This window comes from Loxodonta africana, chromosome 7, assembly GCF_030014295.1.
Source record: "Loxodonta africana isolate mLoxAfr1 chromosome 7, mLoxAfr1.hap2, whole genome shotgun sequence".
NCBI classification, from domain to species: domain Eukaryota; kingdom Metazoa; phylum Chordata; class Mammalia; order Proboscidea; family Elephantidae; genus Loxodonta; species Loxodonta africana.
The window spans coordinates 19,925,203-19,949,433 of NC_087348.1; the positions used below are offsets into that span (position 1 = coordinate 19,925,203).

Consider the following 24,231-nt stretch of genomic DNA (forward strand, 5'->3'; position numbering starts at 1 on the left):
ATGTGGGGTCACCATGAGTCAGAGTCGACTTTATATCAACTGGTGGTATTAACTTGAACTTGATTTTTTTTTTTTAATGCTACTGTCATTTCTTCTTTTTTAAAAATAATATATTTTACTTTTTTGGTGAAAATATACACAGCAAAACATAATACCAATTCAACAGTTTCTACATATACAATTCAGTGGCATTGATTATAGTCTTCATATTGTATTGTATTCTTGCTATTCTTTTCCAAATTATTCCTCTGTCATAAACATAAAATTGCTGTCCCCTAAGCATTTCATCTAATCTTTCAAGCTGTTGTTGTTAAATTTGATCACATATAGATAATTCTTAGAAAGAGCACAATCTCAAGGCAGACATTCTTCTTTTTTTTTTTATTGTGAAATGTGTGAAAGTTTACAGTTTAAGTTGGTCTCTCATACAAAAACTTACATATTGTTACGTGACCCTAGTTGCTCTCCCTGTAATATGACAGCACACTTCTTCTCTCCACCCTGTATTTCCTGTGCCCATTCAACCAGCTTCTGTCCCCCTCTGCCTTCTCATCTCACCTCCAAACAGGAGCTGCCCACATAGTTTCATGTGTCTACTTGAGCTAAGAAGCACACTCCTCACCAGTGTCGTTTTATGTCTTATAGTCCAGTCTAATCTTTGTCTGAAGAGTTGGCTTCAGGAATGATTTTAGTTTTGGGCTAATAGAGAGTCCAGGAGCCATGTCCTCTGGGGTCCCTCCAGTCTCAATCAGACCATTAAGTCTGATCTTTTTATTAGAATTTGAGTTCTGCATTTGACTTTTCTCCTGCTCCATCAGGGATTCTCTGTTGTGTTCCTTGTTGGGGCAGCCATTGATGATAGCTGGGCACCATCTAGTTCTTTTGGTTTCAGGCTGATGGAGTCTCTGGTTTATGTGGCCCTTTCTGTATCTTGGGCTCACATTTTCCTTGTGTCTTTGGTGTTCGTCATTCTCCTTTGCTCCAGGTGGGTTGAGACAAATTGATGCATCTTAGATGGCCACTTGCTACCTTTTAAGACCCCGGAGAAGGGAACCATTCTTTACCAACTAAGCTACACTATTGTTTGGTTTAAAGAAGACTTCAGGGAACAATTTTGGTTTAACGTTTAAAGCTTAAAGATTATTTCAGGGCAATAAGTTTCAGGGGGTTCATCCAGCTTCAATGGTTTCAGAAAGTCTGGATTCCATGAGAATTTGAAATTTCTATTCTGTATTTTTCCTTTTTTTGAACAAAGTTCTTCTATAGAATCTTTGATTAAACACTCAGTAATGGTAGTGGGGCCCATCCAGATCTTCTAGTCTTATGACAAAGGAGGCAGCTGTTCATGGAGGCAATTAGACACACATTCCATGTCCTCATTCGATTCCTGACTCTCCCTCTTCCCCTGTTGCTCCAGGTAAATAAAAACAAATTGTTGTCCTTTGGATAGCCACTGTCAAATTTTTAAGATCCCAGGCACTATGCAACAAACTAGGGGGCAGAACAGAAACACTAAAAAACAGTATTAGGCCAGTTAACTGGGATGTCCCATGAAATCATGACGCTAACTTCTGAACCAAGAAAACATGTCCCATGAGATGTTTGGTTGTATGCAAGCAACATCAGTAGCTACTCTATTTATTTATTTTTGGTCATTGTTGTTGTGTTGTAAAAATGTATATAACAACATTTGCCACTTCAACATTTTTCAGGTATACGGCTTAGTGATATCAATTACATTTCTCACATCAATTTCTTTTCTGATCTCAGCCAGCTTACTTCCCATCACCTGATGTAACTTTGTTATCTTTTTCTTGAATCTTTATATGTCACAAAGTGCATGTTTCTATTTTTTTCATGTACCAAAGAAGCATTTTTTTATAGTTTTATCTGTTAGAACAATTTTTCTCATTATTTTTTATGTTCATCACTTAATCATTTAATGAAATATAATTTTTTATGAAAAATATGTTTTATTTTATTTTTTGTTTTTAGTTGGTTTTAAGAAGAATACTAGGAAGATATACTTTTACCCTGCCATCTTTAATCCAAGGTATGTATTTTAATTGATATTTTAGACTTAACTCAACAAATACTTATATAACACCAATTAGTGACAACCTTCTGCAATAGATGCTTAATAAACAAAACAAAACCTGCTGCTGTAGAGTTGATCCCAAGAAATGGCAACCCCATGTGTGCAGAGTAGTGCTAAGTGCAGTAGGATTTTCTGGGCTGTTATCTTTATGGAAGCAGATCATCAGGTCTTTCTTCTGTGGCACTGCTGGGTGGGTTTGAACCACCAACCTTTTGGTTAGTAGCCAAGTGCAAACCATTGAGGACAATCAGATACTTCACAGGAGTTACCAATGAAATGTTATGGGAGTTGATAGAATAAGATACCACATCTTCTGTTGGGATCAACAAAAAGATTCTCAGAGAAGGTGGTGACTGAGAGTTTAGTCTATCTCAACAAGTTCTACACTTTCTTCTTTCTTAAGTGACCCTTACATGAAAATAACTTCCCTCCTTCTGTCCCTCCTTCCCTGCTTCTGTTCATCTCATTGCTACTGTCTGGAGTGCTTTTCCCCTTACCCTCAGCTTAACTAAATTTTACTTGTCTTCTGGACACTAACTCCTTCCCTGAAAATTTCATCATCTACTCCATGTCACAGTGATCTGTTCTTCTTTGGACGTCGAGTGAATTTTATTTATTTTTTATTACTCTGAGATAAGCAAATGCTACATATTGTCTCCCCAATGATGCTGTTCCTGTTTCCTGTTGCTGCTGAGTCAATTCTGAGACATAGTGACCCTGTAGGACAGAGGAGAACTGCCCCATAGGGTTTCCAAGGAGAAGCTTGTGGATTCGAACTGCTGGCCTTTTGGTAAGCAGCCACGCTCTTAACCACTGTGCCACCAGGGCTTCAACTATGCTTTAGATTCCTAATATTAATAAATAATGTTAATGAGCACTTATTCAGTGGTGGGCATTCTTTTAAGTGCTTTAGATATATTATTTCATATAATCCTTCGAACATCTTTGGGAACTAGAGATTGTTGTTTTTTCTTATTTTAAAGATGAAGGGAATGAGACACGTAGAAGTTTAAAGTCTTGCCCAAAGTGACCCGGCCAGTAAATTGTGGAATTGAGATTTACACTCAGTGAGTGTGAGGCCCTAGAATCCAGGCAGCACACCACTTTATCGCAGATGGTGCTGGCCTTTCAACGCATCATGGTTCACTGATGGAAAAGAGGGCTCTCTTTTTGCAAGAAGGATCCTAAAGGAAAAGAACATGGTATTCTCAAGAATACTCTCTTTGAGAAAAAATAAGTTGGGGAATAAAACTTTGCCTAAATGCCACTGAGATCACTTTAATTTTGTCCCTTCAGGTGTTGGCTCTTGAGCTTTTAGTTCTTCAGGGATCTGGGTCTAAATTATTGAAAATTTCCAAGAAAATGTCCCTTATTCTCAGTACATGAGTCAACGGGCAGGTCAAGGAGTGCCTCTTTACTCTCGGGTTGATCAAGAAGGGGATTTGTCATTTTCACCAAGTGCCTAGAAACTTATGCTCTTGGGGGGGGGGTACTATCATGAAGGAAGTTGAATCTTCCATTGTTACTTCTATAAAATGATCATTCTCTTTGAAGCAGTTAATAGAGATACTTAAAGAATACCCTTGAAAAGGTGAGTACACTGCATTTTGGACAACATGAAATTTTTGAAACATGGTGCAAAATATCAGAATGAGTTTGAACTTTGGGAACATCATCTCCTAGTTCCAGGGTTTCTAAAGAGAGCAGACTTTGGCACTTTGCTCACATCTTTATGATACTAAAAAACTGGCTCATGTGATTTTTTTTTCCTGAACTGAATTTCCTGTTGATTTTTTATAATAGACATACTGCAATGCCCATGAAGAATTCTAAGGCCACAGAATGTTAGATATGGAAGAGGTATAGAGATTATCCTTCGGATTTTATAGAAGACACAAAATGATTTATATGACTTATGTAAATAAATAGTGGTTGGGCTAAAACTAGAAGTGGTCTGTGCTACCTCCTACTCCCACACACCTATCTTGGTATATTTGGATAGGTGCAAACAAAAACATTTCTGCAATGAATAATGATCCTAATATTATCCTAGAATTGTCTATGTGACTGCTAGATATACACTGTACATATAATTAAGCAAATAGTGATGATAAAATAATAATTCAGAGAATATAAGAAAGTATTATTTGAAAGTATCATATTTCTAGTTCCACATATTAATTATTATATCATTCAAAAGTGATACATAGATTCGATTTGACTTATAGATGAAATTAGTTGAACTGATTATTAATATTATAAAAATTCAGATTTTTTCCGTATAAATTATCTTACAATGTGATTGCCCTTTGGTAATTTTAAAGACTTGGTCTGTTCTTTTTTTACTAATGAGTCAGAAAAACAGTATTTTCTTGAATGTTTTGCTTGCATAAAATATGCATTTGACATTTTATATATATTATTACTAAATTGATATTGCAGGATAGATTTCAAGTTAAAGGAAGTTTACATAAAGCATGGGAAATCAGGTAAAATAAAATACTTCTATTACCCTTCTGAATGAATATCCTTCATGAACTCATAGAAATTACAGGTAGACAATAAATAGAGTAGAAGTCAGCAACATCTGTAGCGGACAGTTAATTGCCTATGTAATCGTCATGGCAAATTACTGGTCAACATGGCAAACCACTCGATTTCAAGGCAGGGCCTCTCAGTCCGTCCATGACATCATATTCCTGTGTGGGAATTAGGTGGTTAGCAGAAATGTCTACCCTCTTCCCTTTTGTTCCCAATCTGTCATCATATATTCTTGGTTCCCAGTGCCCCTTGTGATTTCACTTTTTCAGGGCCTCTCTTTATAAACATGAACAAGTGTCATTTTTTTCTTCGAACCTTCAGAATGACTAACCTCTCAATCAATTGTCTATATTATCTTTTCCACATTCCTTTATAAGGGGGAAGACATTAAGAAACACATACATGAATGGTGTCTTAATATCATTAGGATGGTACTGATCATTCTATACAGACAGAAATTGCTCTGCTTAGTCTTTCCAGATATTCAGTGTTAGAACCTGAACATCTCATCAGTTTTAACACTATTCATGGAAGTGTATCCCCTTCATTGTTGTTAATTGCCATTGAGTCCAACCCAAGGCAACCCCAAGTGTGCAGAGTGCAGCAGCTCCATAGTGTTTTCAAAGATGTTACCTTCAGAAGCAGATCACCAGGCCTATCTTCCAAGGTGCCTTTGGGTGAGTTTGAACTGTCAACATCTCGGCTAGTCGTCTAGTGCTTAACCATTAGTGCCACCCAAGAGACTCCTAGTGTATTCCTAAGTGGGTTTCATTATCCCATCGTACATTAAGATGAAACATGGAGAATGATTCTCATGTCAAAAACAACTTCAGATCTTGAGGGAGTTTTAGTTCATATAGTTGGACTTCTCATTTGATAGGACAGGGTATTAAATACAAAGAGATCAAGTGTGAATTGCCCAGTTTTATAAGGCTCTTAGCACAACTTCCCAGATCTAGTATCCAGGAATATTGCCTTCCAATTCAATAATATTCTGATGTTTGTCTCTTATAAACCTCCTGTGACGCTATAGGACAGAGTAGAACTGCCCCGTAGAGTTTCCAAGGAGTGCCTGGCAGATTTAACTGCCAACCTTTTGGTTAGCAGCTGTAGCACTTAACCACTACGCCACCAGGGTTTCCTTGTCTCTTATAAAAAAAAAAAAAAAAAAATTTTTTTTTTTTTGTCTCTTATAGACCTGTTTAAAACAACCTGTCGTTAGCTTAAAAGACTATTTGTAACTGTTAATGACTATTTACTATAATAAAAAAAATCTTTTTTTTTTTTTTTTTTAATAATAGATTACAACTAATGGAGGATAAGAATCAGACAGTAGTGACTGAATTTCTTTTCTTGGGCCTCACAGATCATCTCCAACAGCAGATTATTCTCTTCATTCTGCTTCTCTTTGTTTATCTCATGACACTGTGGGGTAACCTGGGAATGATCACATTGATACTGACTGATTCTAGACTCTGCACTCCAATGTACTTTTTTCTTAGCCACTTGTCCTTTGTTGATATTTGTTCCTCTTCTTCCATTGCCCCAAAGATGCTGTGTGACATCTTTGTGGAGAAAAAAGGCATCTCCTTCCTGGGTTGTGCTGCACAGATGTGGTTCTCTGGTCTCTTTGTGGCAACTGAGTGTTTCCTCTTGACTTCCATGGCATATGATAGGTATGTGGCCATCTGTAAGCCCTTGTTGTACACACTTATTATGTCCCAGCGCATCTGTGTGCAGCTAGTGGTAGGGCCTTATGCTATTGCTTTTATGAGCACCGTGACCCATACAACATTGACTTTTTGCTTACCCTTCTGTGGTCCAAATATCATCAATCACTTTTTCTGTGATATTTCACCACTGCTCTCCCTGGCATGTGCAGACACCTGGATCAATAAGTTGGTGCTTTTTGTCTTGGCTGGAGCTATAGTAGTTCTGAGTGGTCTGATCATTATGGCCTCCTATGTTTGTATCCTGGTAGCCATCTTGAAGATCCAGTCTGCTGATGGGAGGTGGAAAGCCTTCTCCACGTGTTCATCTCATCTGGCAGCTGTTTTTATCCTATATGGGACCCTTTTCTTTATTTATGTTCTGCCTAACTCAAGTTCCTCCCTAGATATCAATAAAGTGATTTCCCTGTTTTATACCTTGGCAATCCCCATGTTGAACCCCATCATTTACAGCCTGAGAAATGAACAGGTAAAAGATGCATTCAGGAGGAAGTTTGAAAGAAAAAAAAAACATTCTATTGCATAGGTAAAATGGAATTCAATTTGAATTGTACCATAGGTGTTGATGCAGAATGTGTAGTAAAAAGATCATGGACCGGGGACTGGAGACTGCATGTAAATCCTGGTCCTGCCAATTACCAGATAATTTAAAAAATGAACAAAATAATATTGAGGTGGATTAAGACTATAAATGTCAAAATATGCTAGAAGAAAACATAAGTGAATATTTGTATAATCTTAGGCAAATACTTTTTAAACCAGACATGAAAGCTAGAAGTTATAAAGAAAATATCAAAGTACCACAAACAATATTAAAGTACAAGTCATAAAACAAGAGAAAATATTTGTAATACATGTGCCAAACAATGGGATCATATTCCTGTTGTTCAAAGAATAGCCACAAATTCACAATCATAAAGTAAAAACAATATATAAATGGGCAAAAAAAAAAAAAATAAACACAATTCTCTAAAATGGGAATGATTGCTGTTAATTGTCTTCAAGTCTGATCGACTCTATGTATAACATAACAAAACTTTCCATGGTTCTACACCACCCTCAAAATTATTGGTATGTTTGATTGAGTGCATTGTCGCAGCCACCGTGTCAATCCATCTCATTGAAGGTCTACCACATTTTAATGCAAAAATGTATGAAAAATGCTCAATATTAACTGTTGTTCAAAATACCAATGCAGGGCCTTTTCATCCATCAGAGGAAACATTGACAGCGTTTTCTGCTGGGAAGTTCCTATTTGGTTATGGGCATTGTTATTATTTGCTGCTGAGTGTATGACTTGATCCATTTCCACAAAGTAATTTGATAGTTTCTATTTAAAATGATAAATTCACATAGCTTGTGACTGCAAAATCTCTCATAAGAAGTCTATACTACAGAACCATTAATACCAGTGCATATTATTATATATATTGCAGCATTTTGTGTAGTGACAAATATAAAGGAAATAAATTTGAATCCCATCACGAGAGGCAAGTACATTCTTTCTGTGAAAAGATGTGCAGCTAATGACAAGAATCAATTAGATATTATGGACTGATCTAGATAGAACTATTGTATATAGTCATTGTTTGGTGAAAAAAAATCAAGTTGAAAATCAATGTGCAGCACTGATCACATTAAAAAAGGTGAAAGCCTACACCGTAAATAAAATGTCATGTGTATACATGCACATGTGAACTGAACATGGGGAGAGTTATGAGAGAATATATACCGATCTGTTAACATTGATTACTTCAAAGTGAATGGCATTGGAGGTATGCTGGAAGAGGTTTTATTCACACATGTTTGAGTTGTAGCTTATTCATGTCCTTTTGTGCTACTTGGGTTCAATCCAGATATACTATTTCCACTCAATGAGAGATTGCTGCTGGGCCTGTCTGACTCTGTTTATTGTAGGATTTGACAGAACTGGGCCTATTATGGGCAGGCCTGGATGCATGGTCACATAGTGTCCATGTCCAAGAGTTTCTCATAGCCAGGGCCCAGAAATGGACCAGGTGCTCTTCCTCAAAACCTTTAAAATTTTCTGCTGTAAATCGCCACGATCTTGCTCCTGAATCGCAGAGCCTACACTATTATTTTCCCACTGAGGCTTGCAGTAAGTTCCATACTGCTTCTTCTCCCACTTCTACCATTATTTTTTTTTCCATCATTGCAAATTAAAAAAAAAAAAATTTTCTTGTTGTTGAGAATATACACAGCAAAACATACACCGATTAAACTGTTTCTACATGTACAATTCAGTCAAGAATTCTCACTGTCCTTTTCTGAGTTTTTCCTCCTTCATTAATATAAACTCACTGCCTCTCCCCCAAGGTTTCTATTCAATCTTTGGAGTTGCCGTTGTCAATTTGATCCCATGTAGGTAGTCCTTAAAAAAGCATAATGCTCAAGGCAGACATTTTTTACTAAGCTAAAATATTGTTTGGTTTTAAGAAGACTTCAGAGGACATTTTTTTGGTTTAAGGTTTAAAAATTATCTCAGGGCAATAGTTTCAGGGATTCATCCAGTCACCATGTCTCCATAAAGTCTGGGGTCTGTGAAAATTTGAAATTCTATTCTGCATTTTCCCTCTTTTGATCAAGATTCTCCGATAGAATCTTTGATCAAAATGTTCAAGAATGGTAGCCAGGCACTATCCAGTTCTTCTGGTCTCATGGAAAAGGAGTCAATTGTTCACGGAGGCAATTAGCCACACATTCCACCTCCTCTTCCTATTCCTGACTTTCCTTCTCCCTTTATTGTTCCAGGCAAATAGAGACCAATTACTGTGACTTGGATGGCCACTTTGAAGCTTTTGAGACACCAGGCACTACGTAATGAACTAGGAGGCAGAATAGAAGCACTAAACACGTTATTAGGCTAATTACCTGGGATGGTCCATGAAATCATGACTCTAAACCTCCAAACCAAGGAATCAAATTCAGAGGTTTTTGGTTATATGTAAGCAGCCTCAGCAGCTATTCTTTTTTTTTTTTGGTCATTGTTGTAAATATATATGTCACACAACTTTGGCCGGTTCAACTTTGTACAGGTGTACAACTTATTGACAGTATTACAATAATTAGCTGTGCAACTTTACCCTCAACCAATATGATTTTTCCATAACCATTAACCCCACTCTTCTTCCTCCTTCCAGCCCCTGGTAATCATTAATGAACTTTGGTTTCTATACATTTTCCTTTTCTGGTCTTTCTATATAAGTGAAATCATACAATATTTATCCTCTTGTGATTGACTGATTTCACTCAGTATCATGTCTTCCAGCTCCATCCATATTGCAGCATGCATCAAGACTTCATTTCTCCTACTGGCTGAGTAGTATTCCATTGTGTGTAGCTATCACATTTTGTTTACCCCTTCATCCATTAATGGGCATTTAGGTTGTTTTAACTGTAGTTGGCAGCTACAAAAATTATGTTTATATAAGTTGAATTGTTATATCGGCATAACTATAGTTGGCAACTACAAAAAGTTGCCAACTACAGTTATACCAATATAACAAACTTAAACATAATGTCATAGGCCAATGACATTATATTGTCTCTGTTTACACAGATAATTCACTGGGAGGTTCACATGTAGAGAAAAGTGACTCTGTATAAGTGATTCTCAAAATTTGATGTGTATATGTAGGTGTCCTGTTAAAATGCAGATTTTTGTTTAGCTGACCTGGAGTGAGACTTTAGATTCTTCATTTCTAATAAGCTCCCAGATGATGCTGGTAATGCTGGTCCATGGACCATATGTTAAGTAACCAGGCTTTAGTATTCAGATGACTGTTCCATAGTGTCCTACATCCTGGTTTTCTGTTGGTCTTAATTGTGAGTCAGCAATATTGATCAGATATTTATAAATATTGTTAGTTTACTTTTCATTATAATGTCTTGAATTGTATTCATATGAAATATGAGAAAGTAATGAAAGTAATTTCATTACTCTGAATTAGAACAACGTAATTAATGAGATGAGAGAAACTCAAGGATATAAATGTTCCACCAATAAATTTTTCAATCCCTCAACTTCATTTATTCTTCAATATTCCTGACAAATTATTGTCCAGTCGTTGTCTGCATGTCTCCCCTTAAGTGATGTGCATCTTTGTAACTCCCAAGGCAGTTACTCATTGTCGCAATTTTCTAATTGTTGAATATTTTCTTACCCTCTTGAGCCTAAAACAGAGAAAGCCTAAATTTGCCATTATTACAACTTCAATCTCCAGAGCTCTAGCTACCTTTTCGGGGTACTTAGAGAAAAAGAATAACACCTCCATTGTCCCTAGTAGCTCTTTGTCCATAATAGCTCTTTAGGTATTTGAAGACAAGATTATATGTTTCTTCATATTATCTCCAACCTAAAGACTCCATATCTAAATAAAATGACAGTATCACCTGAGATTACATCATTTACTTCATTTTCGTTTGTGTATTTGTTGGTTTGCTTGCCCTCTCTGTGTTTCTTTGTTAAGGAACAGACTGATGTATATGTTGTTTTCATAGTTGTACAATAGTACTCCCCAGGGATAGTGTATGGTTGGAAAAAATGTGGTTGAAAGTCTAACGATAATATTCTTTCCCTCTTATTCATTTATACAAGCATCTAATACCTTTCAGCTTCCAGGCACCATGATAAACACTGGGAATACAAATACTAGTAAAGCAGATTTGCTTTCATTAACTTGTCCACTGTATTTTGAGCAATAATACATTTGCTAAATTTTGCATCAAGGGGATGTTATAGCACTATGGAATTATTATGATGGAGCCACAAATACTGGCCTAGGATTCAGGAAAATACCAGAGGAGAGAAGAAAAGGACCAGGAATAAGCTTTTACTGAGCAATTAAATTACTATTTTTCAGGTACTTTGCATATTTTGTAGCCCTGGTGGTGCAGTGGTTAAGAATTTGGCTGCTAATCAAAAGGTCTGCAGTTTGAATCCACCAGCCACAGCTTGGTAACCCTATGGGGGCAGTTCTACTGTGTCCTATAGGGTTGCTACAAGTCGATTTGGACTTGACACAACAGTTTTTTTTTTTTTTTTGGCATATTTTACTTAATTCATGCTTTAAATGGGCTCTCTGAGCTAAATATCAAAATTGACTTGATGCAACAATTTTTTTTGCATATTTTATTTAATTCATTCTTTAAATGAGCTTTGTGAGATAAATATTCTTATTTCCTCTTTAACATACAGTTCATAACTCAAAGCTATATTCTTAGAAAGACTAAGAGCCAGAGTTTAATCCTAGGTTTGCCTGGTTCTAAGCCCTGTGTTGTTTCTCTTCTGTGATGTTCTCACATATGGTGGCAATTGACCTGAGATTTTTTTCTTTTCTGCATAGCACTTCTTGCTCCCTGAGGTGATATACATTTACACTGTAGTGGATTCAATAGTGTCCTGCCAAAATTCATGTCCATCTGGAACTTCAGATTGTGACCTACCTTATTTGGAAATACAGTCCTTGCAGATGTAATTAAATTAAAATGAGATTATACTGAATCAGGGTGGGCCCTAAATCCAATGACTAAAATGACTAGTGTCATAAAAAAGGGGAGAGGACACAGAAACCAGAGAAGGCCATGTGAAGACAGAGGTAGACCGAAATCGGAGGTATGCTGCCACAAGTCAAGGACTGCCAGCAGCCATGAGAAGTTGGAAGAGGCAAGAGAAAATTCTCTCCTGGAGCCCTTGAAGGGAAAATGATCCCATCTATACCATCATTTCAGACTTCTGGATTCCAAAATTATGAGAGAGTAAATATCTGTTGTTTTAAGCTATCAAGTTTGTAGTAATTTGTTATAGCAGCCTTAAGAAACTAATACACAAATGTGTTGTTGTTGTTGTTAGGTGCCATCAAGTCTGTTCTGACTCATAGAGACCCCATGTACAACAGAACGAAACACTGCCCAGTCCTGTGCCATCCTCATTATCCTTGTTATGGTTAAGCCCATTGTTGCAGCCACTGTGTCAATCCATCTTGTTGAGGGTCTACCTCTTTTTTTGCTGATCCTCTACTCCACCAAGCTTGATATCCTTCTCCAGGGACTGGTCCCTCCTGATAACATGTCCAAAGTATTTGAGACATCCTTGCTTCTAATGAGCATTCTGGCTATACTTCTTCCAAGACAGATTTGTTCGTCCTTCTGGCAGCACATACTTATTAATAATACAAGTGTATTGATTAATAATTCACATATTCATTCACAGTTTGGTTTCTGAATGAAAAGTAAGGTCTGCTTCACAAGGACTTAGCCTTTTGCATGGATTTAGCCACAGTGTGTAGGGTGATCAAAATAATTTGTGAAAAAAGAGATAAATGAACAAATGCATGAATTCCAGATTTTAATATATGTATTTTTTAAAGTCAGTTTCCCTCTCTGTATGTTGCATTCAATGAACAGTGGCAGTTTAAAGGTTTGTATTAGAATGTTGGGTCTCTGGATGCTGCTAATGGTTAACAGGCTCAGTTACTAACTGAAAGGTTGGCAGTTTGAGTCCTCACAGAGGCACATTGGAAGAAAGTCCTGGCAATCTACTTCTGAAAGATCACAGCCATTGAAAGCCCCATGGAGTGTAGTTCTGCTCTGAAACTCACGGGGTTGCCATGAGTTGGTTTTTTTTTTTTTTTTGGAGTAGCAAATACATGGATGTTTGCTATTTACATCTGTATAACATTTTACATGTTTGAAATATTTGGCATAAAATGAAAAAAAATTGAACTATTATACCAGATGGTTGCACAACAGGAAGAATACAATTAATGTTACTAAATTGCACATGTGAAGAATGACAAATGTTTTTTAAAAACACGTATACCACAATAAAAAAAATTGGACTATAAAAGTAAATATTTATAGTATCTTAAGAAAATAAATTTTGGTTGCAACTAGTGGTTTAAAAAGATTTACAGCTCTGTTAATTATTGATTTTTTAAAAAGGTTTTTCTTGCTCTTATTATGGATTATCGGTCAACAATGGAAGCTAAGAATCAAACAGCAGTGACTGAATTTCTTTTCATGGGTTAAACAGGATCGTCTTCCACAGAAGATCGTTCTCTTTTGATATTTCTCTTTGTTTACCTTGTCACACTTGGGGGAAATTTGGGGATCATCACCCTCCTCTGGGTGGATTCCTGACTCCAGACCTCTGTATACTTTTTTCTCAGCCACTTATCCTTTGTGAATATCTGCTCCTCTTCCTCTGTTGCTCCAAAGACTTTGCGTGACACTTTTATGCAGAGAAAATCATCTCCTTTGTGAGTTGTGCTGGGAGATGTGTTTTTTTGGTCAGTTTATAGTAACTGAATGTTTTCTCTTGGCAGCCATGACATACGATCAGTATATTGCCATCTGTAATACTTTGTTGTACGCAGTCATCATGTCCCAGAGGACCTGCGTACAGATGATGGTCAGGCTTTATGCCATGAGACTTTTACTTTTCACTTTGATCACATTGCAGTCCATATGTGATCAATCACTTCTGTGACATTCTACCTGTTTTCTCTCTGGCATGTGCTGATGTCCAGAACAATAAATTGGTTCTGTTCATCATGGCTGCATTAATAGGAATACTCATCCTGGTCTCCTATATCTATATCTTCAAAACCATGTTGAAGATCCAGTTGGCAGATGGGAGGAGAAAAGCTTTCTCCATCTGCTCTTCACACTTGTCTACTGTGGCCATCTTGTATGGCACCTTTTTCTTTATATATAGCCCAATTCAAGTTCATCTCAGGATGCTAATAAAGTGGTTTCTGCATTCTGTACCACACTGATGCTCATGTTGAACTATAGCATCTACAGCTTGAAGAACACAGACATAAAGGATGCATTTAGGAGAACGTTCTTTAGGAAGAATTTTCTGCTAGGTAGGTAATTTAGAGGACAGCTTTTGCTACTCTACAGTTGGAGAAGCTCAAGTGTGTATGGAAAAGAGAACTTTACTTGGCAGAAGGAGATGCCAGTCTAAACCTTGACTGTCAATAACAAGAGGATTAAAAGTAGGTAAATCTTATACCATTTTTAGATCTCAATGTCTTCATTTGTAAAATGAGGACTATGATTTTACAAAATATGTTCAGAATCCTGTGAATGCCATCTCTTCAAATATTGACCAAAACAGAGAAGCTCTTAGCATCTATATTCCCACGTTTCTCAGTTTTTCATTCTATGGGTTTGTTGTTCCTTTATAATATATGAATTTAGAATATTACCTGGAGGGCCTTTCAATTTATTACTTTGTACTGATAACAAAAGTGTTGATAAAAACTGATAGAGCTCAAAGCTTGGAATGAAATTTTCACCAAGGAAGATGGAAAATTCAGGTGGAATAAACTGTGTGTGCGTGTTTGTTAGCTCCAGTATTATATTTTTAGGACTTTATACCTTACCAAAGATTCAAGATTAAAGTATTTTCATTATATGATTTCAGTTTTATTTGTTGTCTGATTTGGCAAAATCAAAGCTTAAGGTACAGGCTACTCAACTTTATTTGGAAACTAGACTTTAAGTTAAACACTGTCCTTGTTGGTATTCTGTTGGCTTTACTGGTATCATGTTGCCCAGAACATGTACTTATTTAAATTAGTCATTTATGCTTTTAAGCTAATTATGTAATATTAACTCAGACAGCCATATTTGTGAGACGAGGCGGGGATATTGATGCAATAATAGCTCATTTTTTATCCCCAATATATCATTTTCATCATATAATGCATTATTGGTAGGTCAGCCAATAGGATTTAGCTCACGATGGAAAGTCATGGTATCCCACGATAAAGCATTCTGCTTCTATCAGAGCTCAGTAGCACACCAGGGGTTGTTTATTAAATGGTGTATAATTCTCTGCTATAGATGAAATGGCATTGCTCCAGCACCTTGAGGCCTGCATTGGAATTCTTCTACTGGAACTTGCCACTAAATTTACACAGTATTTTGTCCACCACTGATACCTCCAACACCACAGGGTCTTCCAGATCATATCAATCAAGTAGTGGGCTACTTGCACCCAGCCTGTGCGTGCAGAGCCCTTTCCTACTCTGGTGTCACTCACAGCTGACATGCTTTCTCATCACCTATGCTGGAGCAGTATTCCTAGGTGAGGAATATATTGTTTCCAGAACCCAAAGAGGCCCATCAGTTGTTTTGCTTTCCTATCCATGGAAGGAATCACAAAATACAATAATTTGTCTTCTACTTTGGAGGAGATGTCACAGCCTATGGCTGATTATTGGAGACCTAATTATTATTATTATTATTTTTTCAGAAACCCTGGTGGCATAGTGGTTAAGTGCTATGGATGCTAACCAAAAGGTTGGCAGTTTTAATCCACCAGGTTGTCGTTGTTGTTAGGTGCTGTCAAGTCAGTTCTGACTCATAGTGACCCTATGCACAACAGAATGAAACACTGCCCGGTCCTGAGTCATCCTTACAATCGTTGTATTGCTTGAGCTCATTGTTGCAGCCACTGTGTCAATCCACCTCATTGAGGGTCTTCCTCTTTTCCGCTGACCCTGTACTCTGCCAAGCATGATGTCCTTCTCCAGGGACTGATCCCTCCTGACAACATGTCCAAAGTATGTAAGACGCAATCTCGCCATCCTTGCCTCTAAGGAGCATTCTGGCCACACTTCTTCCAAGACAGATTTGTTCATTCTTTTGGCAGTCCATGGTATATTCAATATTGTTCGCCCACACCACAATTCAAAGGCGTCAACTCTTCTTTGGTCTTCCTTATTCATTGTCCAGCTTTCACATGCATATGACGTGATTAAAAATACCATGGCTTGGGTCAGGCGCACCTTAGTCTTCAGGGTGACATCTTTGCTCTTCAACACTTTCAGAAGGTCCTTTGCAGCAGATATGCCCAATGCAATCTGTCTTTTGATTTCTTGACTGCCGCTTCCATGGCTATTGATTGTGGATCCAAGTAAAATGAAATCCTTGACAACTTCAATCTTTTCTCCCTTTATCATGATGTTGCTCATTGGTCCAGTTGTGAGAATTTTTGTTTTCTTTATGTTGAGGCGTAATTCATACTGAAGGTTGTGGTCTTTGATCTTCATTAGTAAGTGTTTCAAGTTCTCTTCATTTTCAGCAAGCAAGGTTGTGTCATCTGCATAACACAGGTTGTTAATAAGTCTTCCTCCAATCCTGATGCCCCATTCTTCTTCATATAGTCCAGCTTCTCGTATTATTTGTTCAGCAAACAGATTAAATAAGTTTGGTGAAAGAATACAACCCTTGCGCACACCTTTCCTGACTTTAAACCAATCAGTATCCCCTTGTTCTGTCCAAACAACTGCCTCTTGATCTATGTAAAGGTTCCTCATGAGCACAATTAAGTGTTCTGGAATTCCTATCCTTTGCAGTGTTATCCATAGTTTGTTAAGATCCACACAGTCGAATGCCTTTGCGTAGTCAATAAAACGCAGGTAAACATCCTTCTGGTATTCTCTGCTTTCAGCCAGGATCCATCTGACATCAGCAATGATATCCCTGGTTCCACGTCCACTTCTGAAAGTGGCCTGAATTTCTGGCAGTTCCGTGTTGATATACTGCTGTAGCCATTTTTGAATGATCTTCAGCAAAATTTTGCTTGCTTGTGATATTAATGATATTGTTCTATAATTTCCACATCTGGTTGGATCACCTTTCTTGGGAATAGGCATAAATATGGATCTCTTCCAGTCAGTTGGCCAGGAAGCTGTCTTCCATATTTCTTGGCATAGACAAGTGAGCACCTCCAGTGCTGCATCTGTTAGTTGAAACATCTCAATTGCTATTCCATCAATTCCTGGAGCCTTGTTTTTTGCCAATGCCTTCAGAGCAGCTTGGACTTCTTTCTTCAGTACCATGGGTTCCCGATCATATGCCACCTCTTGAAATGGTTGAACATCGACTAATTCTTTTGGTATAATGACTCTGTGTATTCCTTCCATCTTCTTTTGATGCTTCCTGCATTGTTTAATATTTTCCCCATGGAATCCTTTACTGTTGCAACTCGAGGCTTGAATTTTTCTTCAGTTCTTTCAGCTTGAGAAACACTAAGCGTGTTCTTCCCTTTTGGTTTTCCATCTCCAGCTCTTTGCACGTCATTATAATACTTTACTTCTTGATGGGCCCTTTGAAATCTTCGGTTCAGTTCTTTTACTTCATCAATTCTTCCTTTTTTTTTTAGCTGCTTGACGCTGAAGGGCAAGTTTCAGAGTCTCCTCTGACATCCATCTTGGTCTTTTCTTTCTTTCCTGTCTTTTCAGTGACCCCCACGTGTCTGTCAGTTTGTAGTACTGTGGGGGCTTTGGTGTTGCTGTGATGCCGGAAGCTATGCCACCGGTTTTCAGATACCAGCAGGGTCATCCATGGAGGACAGGTTTCAGCTGAGCTTCCAGACTAAGATAGACTAGGAAGAAGGACCCGGCAGTCTACTTCTGAAAAGCATTAGCCAATGAAAACCCTGTGAATCCACCAGGTGCTCCTTGGAAACCCTGTGGGGCAGTTCTACTCTGTCCCGTAGGGTTGCTATGAGTCGGAATTGACTCAATGGCAATGGTTTTTCTCAACTTTTTTTCAGATGTAGCAGGATGCTAAATCTTTACAGAATTTATCTCCTACTCTCTGGAGTGCCTGTGTCTTATCAAGACCTCCATCATGCTAGCCATCTGTGCTCACCTGACCCAGTCAACTTAATGTTATTGATATAATGGATCGATGTGCAGTTTTATAGAATAGTTTAAATGTAAAGATCTTTTAGGACTGTATGATGAAGAGTGCATGAGACTTCACATAGCCCCAGAGCAAAGCTGTTAATGCATATTGTCCATTCCATTTGAATGTGAACTGTTTCTGGTACTCTTTTCTCATTGGAATAGAGGAGAACTCATTCACTCAATCAATAGCTATAACTTGTACCTGAAACCACAATAATGTCTTACGGCAAAAGCATAGCATTTGGCCTAGCACCTGAGTGTGGGGGTACTACTTGTTTGAGCTCACTTGTATTTTACAGCCTTTTCAGCATCTATCCAGTTCCTGAGGGTCAGCTTGGTAAATTAAATGGAGTTATGATGGGGACTGTCATCCCTGCATCCTTTACATCCTTAAGGGTGACACTAATCTCTGCCATTTCCCTGATATTATTTTTGTATTTTCTATTTGGCTGGTGGCAGATGCTTTCACTTGGTTTTTCCAACTATGATAGCTCTTATCCCATACCCAAGGACTCAGTGTTGGGGGTTCTGTCAACTGCAAAGTATATCAATTCCATATTTGTTATATTATGCCTGGCATTTCTAGATATGAATGCCAATGCAGCCTCTGTGCTCAGTAGTCCTTGAAATGTCTGTGTATTCTCCTTTTTCTGTGTACAGTTACCTTTGAAAATTTGGAAAGACTGAAAGTATTAATACTTCTTAAATTTGCCAGGGTGTTTCAGGGTCCTTTTTATAGGGAACCCAGTTATCTTCTTAATCAATGGATATGAGTCTGAACTAAGTTCAGAAACGGGGTAAGGAATCATGACTTTTTACTGGAATGACCACCCTTAGCCTCCCTGTATCCATCCTTGATTTTCTCTTCTGGTGACAGGTGGATAGCTGTTAGCTGCCCATCTATTTTACCTGTCCCTTGGTGCGCTATATACTATTAAATATTTCTATTACTCTCCGTGGTTCAGGCACCCTTGACTGCCACTCCAACCTTGCAGATCATTACCATAATTACAATCCCCTGGAATCTGATAGTGAAATGCTACCAACCACCTTCTATTGTCTGAAGATCCTGTTATCCCCCTTGTTACCAGCCAGCTGGGCTATAACACTGTCTCCTACTGCCAGTCATGGTCTAGAGAAGAGAGGTACCGCTAAATGTATTAGTGATACTGGTGTCTCTCTGACCATCATATTCCTTATGGTGTTGACTAACTGTGTTTCTTCTGAGCCTTCCCTTGGAACATAATCATCTGGTAGGTCTTTTAGCCATAGACAGTATATTCAGAACATCCATGTCCTTGAGCCTTTTAATTCTTTCTCCACCATCTTTCCTGTTACACATGTACCACCACTTTTTCCTGGGGTCCTTGCGTGGTCATTAAAGTATCTTGGGAGAGTGCTTCCAAGTCAAAAACTCTTTTCTATTCAATTTTATGTTTTGGTTCCCTTAATCAAGCACCCTCATAATCTTGTGCTACACATACTGCTAGTACATGCTAGCTAGTTTTTGCACTTCCTTTGAGGGTATAGTTTATTTCCTCACTTAGAAAGTCGAGCCCTCTGCCATCAGCATTATGCTAGGACTTTATTCCAGATACAGACGTAGTGGCCAGGGGAAGTGGGTTTCTGAGAGGGGCACATGTTGCCTTGGGGAGAGAGACTTCTACATTTTTTTACATCATGGAAAAATGATAGTTCTTAATAAGGAGGGGTGAGCCTCGTCTAAAGGCTCAGAAGGTTCAGAGGAGTCTGAGGAGTCAAAATCCTTAGAGGTATCCACTGTAATGTGCTCATCCCCAGAGTTGGAACCCTGCATACTGACCTTGGTATAAGAGACCTGCCTTATTTAGCCATTTAACTGCCATTGAAGTTCAGGCACTGTGATTATTAAATCCTGAGCGGGGTTGTTGGTCTCTTCTCACACCTGAAGGAGATGAAAGCTTCATTCTATGTAATCAAAGAGTTCTCCTGGCCTTTACACCTAGCTTTTACTTATTTGTTACTCTCCCTTTCATGTAGAGGATCAATGGCTTAGCAATAGCCATTAAATCCCATTATCCTCATAGCTACTGTTTCATGCACATGTCTCAAGTACCTGATACATCACACAAGCCCATGAGTCCCTCTCCTTTCACTAATAACCAAAAAAAAAAAAAAAAAAAAAATTACCTGTCAAGTTGATTCTGACTCATAGTGACTCAATAGGAAAGAGTAGAATGGTCCCATAGGATTTCCATCTCTCTCCCAAGGAGCGGCTAGTGGTTTGAACTGGCAACCTTTCAGTTAGTAGCCAAGCACTTAACCACAGCACGGCCAGGGCCCCTCTCCTTTTCACCAATATGCCCTCCTAATTTGTTCTATTTAAAGTTTTCACTGGGATATTGAACAGGCTTCAGACTAAGACAGACTAGTAAAAAAAGACCTGGAATTGTGCATCTGAGAAATCAAACAATAAAATCTGTCGCCATGTGTTGGGGGCCAACTCAAAGGCAGCTAATAACAAGAATGTAGTCTCTAGGCAGTCCCTATGTGGTGCAGTTAGCATACTTACTGCTAGTAAAAAAGTTAAGAGGTTTGGGTCCACCCAGACGCACCTAAGAAGAAGGGCCTGGTGTTTACTTCTGAAAATCAGCCACTGAAAATCCTGTGGATCACAGCTCTGCTCTGATGTACATGGTATTGCCATGGGTCAGAGTCGTCTGGGTGGCAACTGGTTTTAAAGACAAATAAATAGACATAGATCTCTAAAGTCTAATGATCTGCGTGGTGTGAGATCTCGTTCCAGTCTCCTGGGTCAGGCACGGCCTTGGTAGAAATAAGCGACAGAAGTAGTAGCAGTAGAAGTAGTAGGCAAAAGTGAAAAACCAAGTAGACAATTGAGGTCTAGAAAGATATCATAGAATGAGCATTGTTCCAGCCACTCAAATCTAGCACTTAGAATTCAACCTTGACCCAACTTCTCTCCTTCCCATAATCCTACTCATCCAAGTTCAGTCTACCTAGGACTCTCTGTGAAAGACATATCCTTAATTCCTTTCATTCTCACAGAATGGTTTCATCACCCAACTCCGAAAAGAAGTTAGATTAATCTCCCAACTTGTTCCCTACAGCCACCCTCTTCGAATCCTTTGTTCATTCATTTATTTAATTAAAAATATATATTGAGCATCTATTCTTCAAGGCATTATTCTGGAAGCTATGCATATAGTATGGAGAAACCCCCAAAACTCTATACTCATTCTTGAGGGATGGGGAGATACAATAACAATTTAATGTTAGATAATGGTCATTGCTTTGAAGAAAAAATAAACCTGGGAAAAGAGAAGTGAATGAGGGTTTAGGTGGGGTCAGCTGTACTCTTTTCAAAGGATGATTAGAAAAAAACTCTCTGATAAGGGGACATTTTAATAGAGACCTGAATGAAGTGCAGAAGTAACGTGTGCAGATATCTGAAGAGAAAAGTGTTGCAAGCAGAAAGAAGAGACAGAAAAAATTCTGAGGTAGGATCATGATTTGCTTGTTCCAAGAACAGAAAGTGGACTGAGAGGAGGGGAGGTAAGGGATTCCAGTCTTTCTATTAATTCACTACTTTGGGTTGTTTTGATGTTTGAATGAGGTTTTACTCTCAAAGCACTTTGAGAGTGCTTGGCACTGTAAGTAAGCATCACTAGTAACAAGATTAGAATCCTGCAGCAAATTTCATGTGAATAAATGTCATCTCTATTGGGTGCAAACATTAATGTGTTTGTTTGCTAAGCACTTGTCTGCTAACCGAAAAGTTGGAAGTTTGAGTCCACCTCAGAAGAAAGGCCTGGTGATCTACTTCTGAAAAATCAGCTACTGGAAACCCTATGGAGCACAGTTCTATTCTGACACACAAGGGGTCGTCACGAGTCAGATCTGTACGACAGCAACTGGTGGTGGATTTTGAAATACCTTGTGAGAGTTCTCAGAGAGTGCAGAAAGAAGTTCAAACTCCTTTGCCTACTGCTAAAATATTTATGAAGTCTCGGCTCAAATATATTTTTACAACCTTTATAGTTGGAAATTTTCACACAGCCAATATGTCCAACTCTTTGTCTCTCAAAGATGCCGTCCAAATTTGTAGCTGTCCATTGCTGCCTAGTAATCCTCTCTCCACTTTATTTATATTTATTGATTTCTTAGCCTCCCTTTGAGATTCATCACTGTCATGAAATCATGTCCAAACCCTACTGGTTACAGCGATCCCACCCTCCTTGTAACTCCTCCCGTGTGTCTTCTGACTCCCCTTCTGACTGTAATCTCTCTGAGGAAGGGACCTATTTTAGAATTCTTCCATCTGCCTAGGGCCATGTGCTGGTGCTCAGCACGCAGCTATGGAAGGCTCCGTCCTAGAATCTCTAAGGGAGAGGCAGCCCCAAAGGGTAAGAAAGCTTTATTTTGTGCATTTGCCCATGATTCCAAGCCCCCAAATTATTTTCTCAAAACGTAACTTTAATACCATCCCTTTAGGCTTAATCTCTTGAGCCTCTGGTTCCTTAAGGGAGTTTGCTCCAATTTACTGGAAAACTTCGTGTGTTATGCAGAATTGAGAGCCAGCGAACTCTTTTTTTAAAGCGTGGCTGGAAGGAACAGCTTTTAAGATGACATCTCCATATTGTTTATCTGCCTAGACACTTGAAGAAGCTGAGAGGAATGACAAGTCACCACTTATAGGGTAATTTGTTTTCATATCAGGAACTGTTACTTTAAAAATTTACTTTGATGCAGGCAGGCAAAGAGTCTAGGGGCCTGTTTCTTCAGACGTGTGTTAAATGATTTCCTGAATTGCTTTCAGGAGGCCAGGGTTGCAAAAATGGGTTTAGAAGTTGGGCAAACATAATCTGTAAGCTTACCCTGGAGGATAATTTGGTACAAATCATAATGTCTAGTCTGTGCTCTCTTGGTCTCAATTACCTCACCTGAATATATATTTTGGTAGAATTTTGTGTTTGGCATAGAGATACTGAAATGTCTTCGAAGATTTACGGGCTTGTAAAATGTTAGAATTAAAGAGGTCTTTGTTTCCCCGAGTTCTGGTTTCTTCAGTTTCCTAGATTGAGCATTATAAGTACAAAACGGATTTCCGAATCAACTGACGTAAGTTGTCATCCTACTCATGCTCAAAGTCACATGCATACACAGTAGCATGGTTTTTCTCTATTATTAACTTGGAATTGGGTAAGGTTCCGAAAAATACAGCTTAATAGGCTTTTCCATGATCAGCATCTATTACTTTCATGCAGGATTTCAAGTTGAATACGTTTTAAAAACACCACAATTATCAATGGTGTATCTACTTCATGATCTTTGTTTACAATTAGTTGAGATCACAGATGCTTATATTCTACTTTTGATGTTATAAGACTCTTCCATAATCTGAAATTTATTCTGACATTTTAAATACTTTGTATCTTCCTTGAGTAATAAGTAAGAAAAAAATTAATTACCTGAAATGTTTCTAGGTTAAACAAACAAAAAAACCAAACCTGTTGCCGTCAAGTTGATTCCAACTCCTAGATATTAAAAATTCTTTAACGTTTTTTCTGACTAATCTTAAATTAAGTGCCTCCAAGTCTTTTATTTTCCAAGTCCCGTTGCCCTGCCGATCACAAGAGGTCAACAGCTTTTCATTTGATTTAATTCATTTAGTTTATTTCCCTGGTTAACCAAAGCCCTTTTCAAGCTTTCTTACCAGGCAAGTTGTTAGGCTTCTGTGAAAGCTTCTTTTCTGCCACATCCTGTGAATATTTTTGTGTGACTGAGCTGCTGGAATCCTTATGATTATTTCCAAGACTAAAATACATGCTTCTTGTCCTCAGTTACCCCTTTTTGTCATTGTCCTCAGTTCCCTTCTCCTCCCTTCTGTTTCATTCTTTTTTTTTTGTCCCCCTAAACTTTTTTTACTTTAAAATAATTATAGATTCACAGGAAGTTTTACAGAGAGTACATATGTCATTCACCCAGTTTTCTCTAGAAGTTACATCCTATGTAACCACAGTGCAACATCGAACCAGGATATTGCTATTGGTATACTGCGTGTGTATAGTTCTATGTCATTCTATCACATGTGTGGATTCTTGTACCACTATCAGGATACAGAACTCTT

General features: G+C 38.1%; 1 protein-coding gene and 1 pseudogene across 1 annotated transcript; both read left to right on the forward strand.

Annotated features, from left to right (window-relative positions):
* The first annotated feature begins 5,950 nt into the window (after window positions 1–5,950).
* Window positions 5,951–7,209, forward strand: LOC100670944 (olfactory receptor 5G3-like). Its single transcript, XM_003421364.3, has one exon. It carries the CDS (start codon window positions 5,951–5,953, stop codon window positions 6,893–6,895), a length of 945 nt encoding a protein of 314 aa, XP_003421412.2. The 3' UTR covers window positions 6,896–7,209.
* A 4,714-nt stretch (window positions 7,210–11,923) lies between these two features.
* Window positions 11,924–19,256, forward strand: LOC100670662 (olfactory receptor 5G25-like; annotated as a pseudogene).
* Window positions 19,257–24,231: the final 4,975 nt, after the last annotated feature.